This window comes from Pyrgilauda ruficollis, unplaced genomic scaffold (assembly GCF_017590135.1).
Source record: "Pyrgilauda ruficollis isolate IOZ18807 unplaced genomic scaffold, ASM1759013v1 scaffold4, whole genome shotgun sequence".
Lineage (NCBI taxonomy): Eukaryota > Metazoa > Chordata > Aves > Passeriformes > Passeridae > Pyrgilauda > Pyrgilauda ruficollis.
The window spans coordinates 5,441,338-5,455,055 of NW_024525489.1; the positions used below are offsets into that span (position 1 = coordinate 5,441,338).

Genomic DNA, 13,718 nt, shown 5'->3' on the forward strand with positions numbered 1-13,718 from the left:
GCTGATCTCTGTAAAACACAATACTTGCTTCTACTTAAGTTTGGTTCCAGAGAAGAGATTGTGACCTAAAGTCCTTGCTTACAACATTTGGAGGTTCACTTCTTGCACTTTTTTGTGAACTCTCAAATTCAGAGAAATGCCACTGACTTCACTAGGTTTACAGAAGACTTGTGTGCTTCCTCAAAGATCAGAATCAGGCCTCGAGGTTTTTTTTGTCCTACAGACCTATATTCTTCATCTTTCCTGAGTCACAAAACCAGCTCTACTTTGTTGCAAAGCACAAAAGTAGCAGTGATTCTCCTTCAGCCTATAATTTGGTTATCTGAGTTAAAAGTGGAGGTACTTCAGGCAAGAAACTATGAATGCCTCTGTGAATCATTTAGATATTGGAATCTTTGAAAAACTTCTGCTACATGTTGCTTACAATGCTTTAGGATATAATTACAGGAATGACAGATCTCAGTGTTACGCCCATTTTTTTGTTCTGCTTTTTTTTGTGGGAAGGCAAACTGAACACCAAACTGGTCTGGTTGAGGACTTCTTAATCCTCTTTTGTTAATTTTGTTCTCTCAAATTTGAAACATCACTCCCTTTCCTTGCAAGGTGCTCAAGGCAGATGGACATCCTTCCTGTCTGAATGGTGACGGGCTTTCTCTGGGCTGGTGACAATGTTGTTCCACAGGACCATCCAGTCAAGGAGGACACGCGCAGGGACCTTCCACCATTCTCTTCTAAGACAAAGCTTAGCAAGTAAGTACAAGAGAATGCAAGTTGGGTCAATTTAAGAATTCAGCAGAGAGGCTTCTACTGTACCTAGCAGATCGGAACTTGAGCTCATGGTAGCATTGCACAAAGCTGTGATAAATGAAAGTGATTGGCAGGGCTAATAAAACGATGCCACTAACCACACAAATTCCTCCAAGAATCCTTCCAGGTACAGTGATGGGACACATGTCACCGTAACCAACTGTGGTCATCGAGATGATCACCCACCAACAAGCAGCAGGAATGCTGGCATAATCCTTATTCTTTGCTCCCAAGTCCAGCCCATTTTCAAGAAGCTGTGAAAGTGCACTGAAAATTGCCATAGCAACACAGATAAAGACAAGTAGCATCACCATCTCTCTGTAACAACGCTTCAGAGTCAGACCAAGTGTTTGAAGGCCAATGAAATGACGGGCCAGTTTAATCACCCAAAAGATTCTCATCATTCTTAAGACCCTCAAGGTGACTCCAGCCCTCTGAAGCTGTGAATTTTCCCCTGTGAAAACTGTCATTAGAACAGAGATGTAGTACGGAGTAATTGCCAGCAAATCAATGATGTTGAGAGGTCTTCTGACAAACTCACACTTGTTTTTGGAGACGATGAACCTCACAATGCATTCTGCAGTGAACCAGCCTATGCAGATAGCTTCAATTATCCTGCCAAAAGAAACAAAGGACAGCATTTATGCTCTGAGCAAAGTCTTCAGGGGATATTTGGTTTGTTCACAGATATTACCAAAGTGACACTTAGACCTTCACAGATAACAAACAGAAAGCCATGCCATCCTTATCCTGCCCCTGACACTGGGTTTCAGCAATTAACCTGAGGATCTAGTGAGAGTTTAAACTGATAAGTGCTAAGAACTCACTCACTGATCATTTTCTTTGAATAAGGATCAGTACTAGTCATAGTACTGATCAAATATGCCAACACAAACTGGAATCCTACAGGAAATTATAGGACATAAATGCCAATATGTAACCTCATCTAGAACAGCTGAGTTTGGGTTGTTTTTTGTTTTTTGGTGGGGTTTTTTTTGTGTTTTTTGTTTTGTTTTGTTTTGTTGTTGTTGTTGTTGATTGAGTTTTGGGAGATTTTAATTTTTTTTTCTAAGTCTGTGAGGCCTGATCCCCTTGAGAATACCAAAGGTTGTAGATCAGTGAACTGTCTGGTTATGAACAGCAATATATAGAACCAGACTGCTAAACTAAAATGGAATTGCAGATGGAGTATGCAGAAATAAGTATTTGCTCTGGATGATTCATGCATATTAGTTCTTTAGGAACCAACCTAAACCAGTCTATCTGATCTGCTTCCCAAACAGAGGCTTACCTACATTCAGACCTATATAGGTATTGCCACTAAATACAAATGGTATTTTATTTTTCAGTATTGTATCCATAAAGTACTAAGCTTGTGTCCTGCCATTTACCACTATGCTCTTCATTACTGAATTTTCTCTTTTGTTGTAAATGTAAGTCCACCTAAACTATATCACAGCAAAAATGTCAAGGTAAACAGATGTTAAGGTAATAGGCAAGATCTTCTTCTTGCCAAATGTAAAAGAAATCCTGGAAGGGGATTTCAGTGTGTTCTTAAATATTTTCAAGTCCTAGTGCATTGAATGAGACTTGAGAATATCTCAACTTTAAACTGGGGGAAGGTAGAAACAGAAGGTAAAAATATTGTTAAGATTATTTAGAAACTGTTGTGCACGTGGTCACAAATCTCCCTAAGATTTCAGACTGTGCTCACTGTTTTAATACATGAAGGCATGGAAGATAATCTTCCCCTCATTTCTCCATTTATCTTTTTAACCCATAGTTTGAGCAAAGAAAAAGCTCATCACTGATGCCTTCTCTTATCAACAGCTCTGAAACCAAACTGGTGTGAGATCAGGTTCAAAAATACTGCCAGGAAATACAAACAGAGTTTTTTGCTACTGCAAGGACTTTAACAAGGTAGTGTCTGTTGAAACATTTTGATTTGCAAGTGAAAATCCAACTGTCATTTCAAACCTGAAATTTTTCTTCCCTAACACATCTGCATAATTTCTTGCCAGTTCTAAAATCTATTGTTATTAATAAGTTAGTGTCCTGTTAGAAAGACAGTATTCTTCTCTAACTGATGTAATTATAGACTCTTTAAACTAACTTTTTAATAGATGTTTTACAAGCTAAAATTTTATTTATTTTTTCATTAATTTTTTTTCATTCATTCTCTTTAGTTTTAAGCTGAAATTGGAAGAAACACTAACAGTCACTTGGTGTAAAGTCATAGGGTACATTGTAATTTTAGCCACTGTAAATTTACATAAATTAATTACTTAAATATTTAGTCACATAAAATTGGACCATATTTTTTTCTTTTTTTACCAATAACAATGAAAGTTCTGTAAGCAAGTGGTCTTACTTCATAAAGGGCTTTGAGAACACTAGTTCATGTTAGCACCTTTTGATGGAAAGACTTTTGAAATTCAAAACCAGTTTGCTTTTAAGAATTAGGTGTTCTCTTAAAAACGAAGCTTTTTGAAACTTCCTTTCTGTTAGAAAATAAATCAAGAAAAAAAGCTTAATGGATAAGTTTTCTTAAATCCTTTTTTACTTATGGTGAGGAAATCCCTAAGATTTCCCCAGTACAATCAAACAGCAAGGTCATGGTAATGGACAAACTGGTGATGTCTGAATGTACTTATATGCTGGCTAGTTAAGCTCTCATGTAACCATTAAAAGAGGATAGAAAGTTGTAGCCAGGAATATTCAACAACTCCAACAGACTATTTCTTTGCATTTTGTGAGATTTCTCTGGTAGTGTTGACTGTCTCCTATGACATAAAGCACTTAAATGAAAAAGAAATTTGTAATGATACAATTTAAAGCTTTTCACTTGTTATTTCCTCCTGATGCCCTGATAATGTCAGAAATATGACTCTTCCATTTTGTCACCCCTTAGACAGGTTATCTCTGGGTTGAGATTTAAGGAAGTTAAGGTCCTGATCATTGTGATACAGTAGAAATTTTCTTCACAAATCCATATTAATTCAGTGGTCATATAATTTTGGGGAATAGTTGTACAAGTAAAAGTCCATTAAATATGATCAATCCATTGTTTTACTCTGGCAGTTCCTGGGACAAGAAGTACTGTAAATCAGATATACTCCAGTAGGAAGGACTGAAGAAGTATTTTCTTGTAGAACAGATTTGAAGCAAGCTAAGGAACATCAATGATGCAAAAATGACAAAGTGAGATCAAGGCAGTGGGGGATACATTAATGCCACTCCATTTTAATTTGGACTTCCACTTCTCCATTTTGCATCCATCCTTCTTTCCCCCGGCTGGGGAGAAGATAATGAAGTAGGGTGTCCCTTATTTTTTTCCTTCCTCTACTTACTTTTCAGCCATCAGTGAAACATTTTTCATTTTTGCTCTCTTGTCACTCCTTTTTTGCCTGTGTAGATGGATTTTGGCAGTACTGGTGAATCATACAAAAATGAGTGCTTTGGTGAGAAAAACTAGAAACCTCTGGCATGTTGGGAAATCTGGAGTGCTACATCATACATTTCCCTTTCAGATCAAATCTCCCTCTCCTTGCAGTGACTTATCTTTATAGTTAACCTTATCAGTGGATAAATAACATCTAATAAGGAAAGTAATTTTAACAGTTAGTCCTTAAGAGAACTTAACAGAGTATGAAGTTAAAGCCAAATAAAAGGCATATACTCAGAAGACTAAAGTACCTGTATTTTTATAATAAATTCTTAAAATATTTTCTGCATATTCACAGGACAGACTGCTTTTATTGCCTATGTTTGGAATAATGCTGTATTAAAATCTATAACTATATAATTAAATAATGCCTTTATTTGGTAAAAATGTAGTACTTGCTTTATAAATTTCCATCCCAGTTTTTGGATGGTTGGTTTTTTTCAGTTTTAAAATAGCTGGTATCCAAAAAGGAGAGGGGTAATTAAAAACAAAGTCATGAAGTATTTCCTTAAAGGTTCCCCACAAATTTTATGAATAATCACAGAAAATACTAAGTCCTAATTTTTATTCAGTTACAGGCTATTCCTGATCAAACTTACTGTTCATTGTCCCAGACCAAAGCACATAAAAGAGAGTTTTGCTCACAAAATTTTAAGCTGCTTGGTACTTAGCAGTCTTTCAAGATTGTTGTAATGAATCTTTTGTCCATAAACAGAAAATCAAGCCTTTGTAAGCCTCATTCCTACTGTAATCCCATCACTCTTCAGTTTTCTGTTCCATATGATAACTGTCTCTCAGAATAAGCTACTTTAGGTACAATGAGTTAAACCATTTCAGAAATCATCTTTTTCAATCACTAACAAGTTTAGTTTATTATTACTAAAAAAGAAAACTATGTTGTAGCTATCTTAGAATTTCAACTTAGCAATATTCTTTGCCTCAGCTTGCCAATTCGTATACTTTCAATATCCCCGGTGAGTTGGCTGAAATCGAGCCAAAATATTCCTTAGTGGCATTATTATCTATTAAGCTTGTAAATAAAACATACACAGCAACAGGACACATGAGGAAAACAGGTGATATGATTAAATACAGTATATGACAGGATTAAAGATCGTCAGCACTAATTTGTTAAATTGTTGCTAAAGCCTATTTCCATGTAAAGTACATTAAACCAGAAAAATGTCCAAGCAGTAGCTAGAATGATCAAATTCCTGCTCAGGAATTTGATCATTCAAGACTCCTAAGTGATTTCAGCAAATGTTCGGGGGTTTTTAATCCTTTTGAAATCAAGGGCTTCCTTCTCACTACAAACTGTGGAGTAAAGGCCACAGAACAGCTAGTTTCCCTGAATTAAAAACCCTGCTGGCTTTTTTTTTTCACATTCTGTTCCTCCTTTGGTAGAAATTATATGTTGTCATGCATTAAACTCTAGTGCTTTGTGTAGGAGGCTATAATGACCCATCACTCCCCAGGGAAGGGGCAAATCCCTTTCACAGCTCAAAGAGGAGACCTGGATACAAACATCTTGAGCCCTGAGATCCTCAGCATCTTTACCCTATATGTTGAACAAGACTGGCACTTAGCCCTGGTGAGTTTAAGGCTTGGCTGTGCCCAGGCAGTGACATACATCTGCTCTTTGTTTCACCTCTGTTTTTCAAAGAACTGGTAAATTCAATAGAAGAATCTATGCCTGTGTTTTTAACCTAGGTCTTTGGTTCCATTCTCTATCTTCAGCCCACTGTTTTAACCTAGCAAAAATGTGATATTCAAGTTAGATCTTGTCCAGGAAAGGAGTTCTTACTGTTTTTTGAAGAGATGTTGAACATGAACATTCAGGTGTTCTGAAATTCCACCACCATAAAGGAATAATATTTTTGGTATGTCGAAAATACAAATGCAGTTTTTTAGGCTGATATTTTGCAAAGATTAAAAAAGCCCACTGGCTCTTGATGAGAGATGCTGTTTGGAGAAACTACCGTGTTTATTTGCTTTTGCTTAAGAACACAGAAATCATGTGGGCTTGATAAATCAGTGATTATTTCAGTACAAACCTAATCACAATTATTAAGTGAAAGGGGACAACCATCTCTTCTTAATACTAACAAGCTACTCATATTCAGCATTAGAAAAATAGTTTTAAGGCAGGTAGATAGAACTGTGCTGGCAGTAAGTCAAGTAGCTTCAAATGATTTCCTATTACAGGCTTGAGAAGCTCTCCCTAGAAGATTACGCTCCCAATCAGTGTATGGACAGGTCCCTGAGCAGAGACTCACAGCATGCATCTGTTGGCACAGTTCAGAGGACAGCAAAGATGACTTGAAATTGCCAGAAGCAACAGAAGGCATTCCTGCTGTCTCCTCCTAAACTCTGCAAATCTAATGCAAATCTTTAGCTCTGATAAGTGGAACTTGCCAAGGCAGGGAACGGCGCAAAAATCTTAGAATGAAATAAATTTAATAACTCATCCCTCATCCTGAGAACAGGCCTGGGAAAGGCAATCCCTCTGCAATCATGGAATTGTATTTTATTGTCTGTAATATCTATGAAATTCCGAGGTCAGATTTCCCATCCCTCTCTCCTTGAATAAAGCTTACTCCTGGAGGTCTCTGTTGCCTTCTGAAGGGTGTTATCCCAAATGATCAGAAATAGCCACAGGCTCTTCATCCTTTGACAGCGTGGTCACCATGAAAAGGCATAACAACGTAATGGTTTGTGAAAAAAAGTTTGGTGGATTCAATTCCTCTTCTGCTAAAAGGGTGATCATACATGGAAAACAAATACATCTGGTGTTAGCTGGCAGTCCCAGTAGCCCTCACTGCAAGCCTCTTTTTTTTATAGATGCCAGAATTAGTGACCCCCTCACTTGCTGAGATGATGTCCAGACTGAGAACACACTGCTGGTCAGCTGCTTTTAGTACAGCTGTCCAAAGCCATTCTGGGAATGGTTACCATGGGAGTCAGCCACAGAAATTATCCATGTGGCACCTTTCTGACATAACACACTGAGGCAAGGGCAGGAGGGCTTATTGTGAGAGACCGAAAATATCAGAGTTGCTGGGTTTCCTGAGGTGTTCTCACCTCACCTCTGAGGCTTATGCTGAGCTGAATAACTGGCTGCATCCAAATCTATAGACTAAGGATTTCTAGATTAGCCCATTCAATTTTCACTCCTAAAACTTCTCAAAATATGTTTTTGGAATGATGTACAATTTTCATGCTAGTAATTATGGAGCTATGCGAGTCAAAACTCACTTGAGTACAGCAGTAATGTAACAATTTCTCTTGTGAAAAAAAATTTAAATTTTTATATTACTATGTTAGATAGAATTTCTTTATTTTGATGAGGAACATTGTTAAATAAAAAAAGGAATTTGGTTTCAAACTTTTAAATATATCAGAAACAAGTGGACAGATTTTTAAAAGCCTTCTTTCCTAAGAGAGACTGTATTGCCAGAGTATGCAACCCCAGAAACTTCCATGGGATTTCTGTGGTCAGGCTTTCAAATAAACCACTTAGCTACTTAAGTTTTGCAAACCCAAATATTTTTAAATTAAATAACTACAAAGTAAAGAAATCATAAACACATAAAGGTAAATAAAGTCAGATGACAACTGGGCATGTTAGGTCCAGTCCTATGGCACATGTCAATAGTGATAACTAAACTGGACAACGCACTTAAAAGCAGCTGTAGCTAACATGCTCTTTTCCAGCTACAACAGACGTTTTAGCAATGAAGCAGCATGTGCAAAAGAGAGGAGTGGCTCCACCTTGGTGGTCACCTGTGGACCGAGAGGCACACATTTGTGTCTGTTTTCCATGTGCCTGCCCTCAGATTGGGATCGGTCCCTGTGCAGTCAGTGCATGGGTTAGATGACCCAGTCTGTACTGATCCTTATACGTGACAGACTTTTGTGACATTGGTAGAAACTTTTCAGCTGGTATAAACTTTTCTATTTTTTTGTTGCAATAACACGGAGTACTACAGCTGGTACAGAAGAAACTCACCCCATCATTGGTAGCTGTCCTTCTGGTTCTAAAAGGAGCCTTCACTGCCCTGGGAACTGTTTGGCTGTACTGCACCTTACAAGTACTTAGGACCTTATCCTTTTAACGCTCGGTCTACAATGTGCAATTGTTCAGAAGAGTAAAATTAGGGTCTTGAAGACAAAGGCACTATGAGAGAAAAATTACACATCCTATGCCATGTTCCTCTGCAAGCTGAACTCTTTCTTGCAAGAGAAAACTTGTGGTTGATTCCCGTGCCATGAAGATGTGAGCAAAGACATGACCGATGTGGTTAATGCTATTGTAGTGTTGCATCTATTTTCCCATGCCTCTTGGGAGTATCTCAGCAATTTGCTGCTATACAAAGAGATCACCCACAGCATCTACTCTTTGAAATAACCCTGCTAAGCTTTTTAACTGGAAGAAACTTTAGGACCTCCTTTTGACATATCTGAATCTAAGCAGGAATCAACAGCTTCTCCCACCGCATCTGCTTTCTTTTTGTTCATACAATTAATTCTTTGGCTCAACTACAATGTGAAATACAGGTGCAGTTTTCCATTAAGCTAATGGAAACTATGAAAATACTTTCCAAGGAATTAATCTGGCTACTCAGATATAATATATCACATTCCAATTAACTCTATGGTAAAAGATGATGATTTCATAATGACAAGGCTGCAATTTCACTGTAGTGTCCTTTTAGAAGAGCAGAAGCTCAAAACTTTTTGTTGAATATCCTGTCTGGTTTTTAAAAAGGGAAAAGCTAGCAAATACCAGAAGTGTTTACTTCTTTCTTTATATGTCGGTCTTATTTATGGGAGAAATTCTACCAGACTGGTCTCAATTTTGTTCTCTAGGGAACAAGGAAGATGAAGAAGAGAGAGAGGGAACAGAAGAGCGCAAGAGTTGCATCAATGTAACCCTAATCTGAGGTCACAAGAAGATGGAAAAGGGTTTGTTCTTAGTAGTAAGGCTCAGGATTGAGCCTTATACCCCATGCCCTGTTTTCTGCAACAGTTTTGCAGTGTTTATTATGCTTAAAGGAAATGTAAACATTTGTTACATTTATACACTGGGGTGCTTGAATGTTGCATTTGCAAGAGCTTGATGTACAGTTTGATCAACTCCCGTGTTCCCCACACAGACAATCTGAGATGTAAAGGGAGGAGGGGGGTACGGCTGTTCCCACATACAGCATTTTACCGGAGCACAATCGTAACAGGCACTTATCTGCTCTAGCAGAAGGACTATACGAATACATCCAGAGTACTTATAGGATTTGTCTTTTCCCAAAGGAAAAGACAAAGGAATTGCATTCTTTTGGGGGGTTATTTTCCTTTTTTTATTTTATTTTATTTTTCCCCCAATCGTAAGGCATAAATTGATTTCCGGAGTGTCTGAAGTTCTCTGTGTGGTCCCGCGTCTCCTTAAAGGGGGCAATAAGAGCTCCAAGAGCCTTCACGGAGGGAGGCACCCTCATGCGAACAGGAGCTGTATCCCGATGGCCCCGCTCCGCTGCCAGCCTGCCCAGACCCGAGCTTGCCGCCGGCCCCTGCCCGACTGCAGCGCGGCCGCTCCGGGCGTCCCCCGCCCGTCCCTGCGCTCGGGCCACGGGTGCCCGGCAGAGCCCGGTGGGAGCCGGAGCTGCGGAGCAGCGCCACTCCCCCGACACCCCGACATCCCTCCCCGGGCCCCAGCTCAGGGCCGGGGTTTCAAGGCGCGCAGACGATCTCCGCCGGTGGACGCTACAGCCACGGACCATCAAGACAAGGGGCAGGAAGGACACACTGGACGGGACACACGGGGACCGGACAGCGGGAAAATAAAGGATCCTCCTACCCTGAGGGCTCCCTCACTGACTCTGCTGTGTACCTGCTCTGCTCCTCCACGCTGCGATTCTCCGGCGCCCGCCACTCGGGCAGGGTGCTGGCGCACAGCACCACCATGGACACAATGACGAAGAGGATGGAGACGGTGGCCAGGACCTGGGCGGCCACGGAAGACGTGGGCTCCTCAAAAGTCCTCCTCATCCTCTCGAGCCACTTCCTGCCCTCGGCTCCCGGTGGCCGCCGGCCCTTGCCCTCGGGGCCGCCATTCGGCTCCTCCGCCGCATAGTAGGTGCACGTCTCGGACATGCGGTCGTCGAGGCGGCGCTGGCAGCAGTAGTCGAGGTGGGAGCCCTCCAGCCCCCAGTAGATCATCTCGTTGTAGAAGGAGAGCTCGCACATGTGCGGCACGAAGCGCAGGTGGCCGTGCCGGACGTACAGCATGATGAAGCCGAAGGCCTCCGAGTGCCTGTCGAAGAAGTACTCGTTCCGCTCCCGGTCGTAGTCGTCGCACACCTCCAGAACGTCCTGCTCCGAGAGGCAGCCGTGCAGGCGGCTCACCCGGCGCAGCGGGAAATCCTTCAGCACCTCCCGTGAGAAGGAGTACCGGGTGCCCCCGACGTTCAACACCACCGAGGGACCGCGGCCAAAGTTCATGGCTTGGGCGGGACGGAGGAGGGGAACGGCGGGCAGGGCAGGGCAGCGAGGCGGGGGGCAGCGCGGGCGGCAGCGGCTGCCCCGGCTCCGGCTCTGCGCGCACCGCTGGCGGCTCCCGCTCGGCGACGGGGCGGGCAGCGGGCGGGGAGGGAGGCAGGGGGGGAGGGACAGCGGGAGAGACGCGGCCGCGGGCGCCCCAGCGGCCGCGCAGCAGCGGAGCGGGGCGATGCCGCTCGCAGGTGCGGGCGCGGCTCAGCGCCGGCGGGCGGACGCCTCCGCGGGCGGGCATGGCGGGGCCGGGGAGCTGCGCGCCTGGCGCCGCTCCGCTGCGCTCCGCCGGTGCTGGCTGGCAGGCGAGCGAGGGGCGGTGCGGCGACAGCGGGGTGGGGACACGCCTCCTCCCCCGCCCGCGCACACCGAGCGGAGCGGGACTCCCGCTGCCCCCCCGCGCTCCGGGCACCCCTCCCGGCACGGGGCTTGGGCGCAGCGCGGGGACCCGCCAGCACCGCTGTCCGCCCCGCCAAGCGGCGCTTGCTCGAAGTTGTCCACTAAACGCAAGTAACACTTTGTGGGCGTTTTCCCCCGCCTCAAGAAAAGCTCGAAGTGAGGTGTGTGAGCACGATGCAGCCCGCTTCTTGTTCGCCGGAGCCGACGGCCAGCGCCTGTCTTTCCCAGCTCGTTTGTTTGCCTCCCGGGGCGTCGGGCGGTCCCGGTGCCCGGCAAGGGCAGGGCGGCGGCGGCAGCGCTGGCCGCAGTGGCCGCAGCGCCGGGCTTCCCTGCAACACGCAGGGTTCTTGTCACAGCCCATCCGCCCCGGCCCTCCGCCGGGGTGCACATCTGGATAGGGAGACTTCTCTTTTTCCTCCTCAGATAGTGCTTAGACACCAGGAAGAGCCATTTGCAATAGGCAGTCTTCTTCCCCGCTTCTGCCCGTCCTGGTCTCACGTCTCTGCTCCCGCAGCTTCCTGTGTTCCTGTGTCCTGCACCTGTTCTCGAGATTAAAGCAATTATTAGCTGCTCCGACCCTGTCTGCACTCTAAAGCTTCGATTTCATTTGGCTGCATCAAGTACAGGGAGTTAATTTCCGCTACTGACGTTTTTCTTTAATTCATTTTTTTATTCGAATATGACAGTTCTCCAAACTAAGGTATTTTCTAGGCTCATTAACATCTGGAATATCTTGGGCTAAAAGCAGGCAAGATACAGCTCTCCCTTTCAATGAGATGCTTCCAAGTTATCAGGAGAAAGGCAGGTATGTCCTTTCCAAACCAATGTCAAAGATTTGTCACTCAGGTCTTGTCTTTAAAAGGGCATTCAGGTTAAACCAGTGTTTTCCCATCCCCGTTCTTAGTCGCTCTAGATGTATGCACTTTATGGGTTGTTCTTGCTGCCAAGTGACTTTATCAGCTGAGATTTCTAAGGCACATTTAGGCGTATCAAAATAAATGAATAGTTGTCTAATTGTGTAGTAAAAATTGGGGTTTTTTTAATGAGAATGATATTAAGCGCTACTATTTTTAAGCCTATTTGTCATCTTCTAAAATATACTTTTAGAGAGACTCTAATAATTAATGTCCCCGTTCCCAGCGGGAGAATCCCGCGATCTCTGGCTGTCGTACAGTGCGGCCACGAGAGGGCGCGGTTGGTCGTCGTTCCCTGTTTGTTTCCCGGTTTTCGCAAGAAACCCACCCAAATTCCAAAATGCTGTCAAGTACGCACGCCGGCGTGTTCTGGCACCGTAAGGTCATTTATGATGTCTGCTTAGTCATGCTGATGTCTGTTTTCATATAGCTGGAAAGGATTTTCCTTCCAGCAGCTGCGTTCATAGAACCATCAAATCATTTCCCTTGGAAAAGACCTTTAAGATCATCAAGTCCAACCATTAACCCCACTCTGCCAAGTCCACAACTAAACCATGTCCCTAAGCACCACATCTACACATATTTTAAATGCCTCCCGGGATGGTGACTCAACCACTTCCCTGGTACAGTTACAGTGTATTTTTCTGTTTGTTAATTTTATAAGCAGCAAACACTAAACTTCTTGTCCCTTCTTTGATGTATACCTTCTGTATTTCATTCTTTCAGGAACAATCACTAGAAAATCTGCTTTAAAAATTAAATAGCAAAACCTGACTAGAAGTCTGACAGTGCTAATGAGTTACCCAGGTGCTTTTGACTTTGCAATTTGTTAGGCTTCCTGCTCCATATGTTCTAACCATCCCTCATAGGGAGCTTGCAGAGGAAGAGAGCAGAGTACAAATAACACAGCTTGAAGACATATTTACTAACTCTACTGAAATATTGTGAGTGTATGTTCTAGAAATTATTTCAAGAGGAACTAAGCTTTGTGTGCTGTGTTAAGAAGCTGTTTGGCAGAACAGGTAAAATGCTGGCCTGACAAGACTTTGAAGTGCATTGCTTGATGAGGCATTGTGAGTTGATTTAAAAAAAAAAAAAAAAAAGCTAACCTGAAAACAATTTTCTTTTCCTCTGTATTTTGACAGGTTCATTAGTTTTTTAGTTATAACTGCTGACTTCCAATTGAGGAGATTTGTCCTAGTGGGCTGGTGCCAACAACTGTAAAGAATATCTTCTCAGAGCAGGAGCAGCAATTTATCAGGAACAAAACCTCAGATTTTAGACAGAATTTGCAGGTTTTGAGTAGAAAAAAAATAATTGAGTTCCTGTTTCTTGACTTTGAGATTAGTTAGCCATTTGGAGTTGTGAAATAGCAGATTTGTTATTGTACTAGAGCTGCCTAATTTTTGAGGCGACTTCACTAAGTGTAAACTATTTTTTTTTTTTTGGTGGTATTTAATTTTGCAACTGAATGTCTCAAGAAATTTGAAGAAATAGGATGGACACTCAAAATACTGAGGGCTTTGTGTGACCATAAGCAAAACATTTAGTAAAATATTAAGAGAAAGATATTTTTTAAGGCAATTCTGGTAACAAAAAAGTGTGTTTGA

General features: G+C 42.6%; 1 protein-coding gene across 2 annotated transcripts; it reads right to left on the reverse strand.

Moving 5' to 3' along the window:
• Window positions 1–776: 776 nt before the first annotated feature.
• Window positions 777–10,747, reverse strand: KCNG3 (potassium voltage-gated channel modifier subfamily G member 3). Of its 2 annotated transcripts, none has more exons than XM_041477234.1 (2): window positions 10,137–10,747; window positions 777–1,422 (listed from the first exon to the last, which is right to left on the reverse strand). In XM_041477234.1, the coding sequence occupies exons 1-2, from the start codon at window positions 10,745–10,747 to the stop codon at window positions 777–779; spliced, it is 1,257 nt and encodes a 418-aa protein (XP_041333168.1). The 2 variants fall into 2 exon arrangements, with proteins under 2 accessions (XP_041333168.1, XP_041333167.1); XM_041477233.1 differs by having other exon boundaries at window positions 10,104–10,747.
• Between the last annotated feature and the right edge of the window lie 2,971 nt (window positions 10,748–13,718).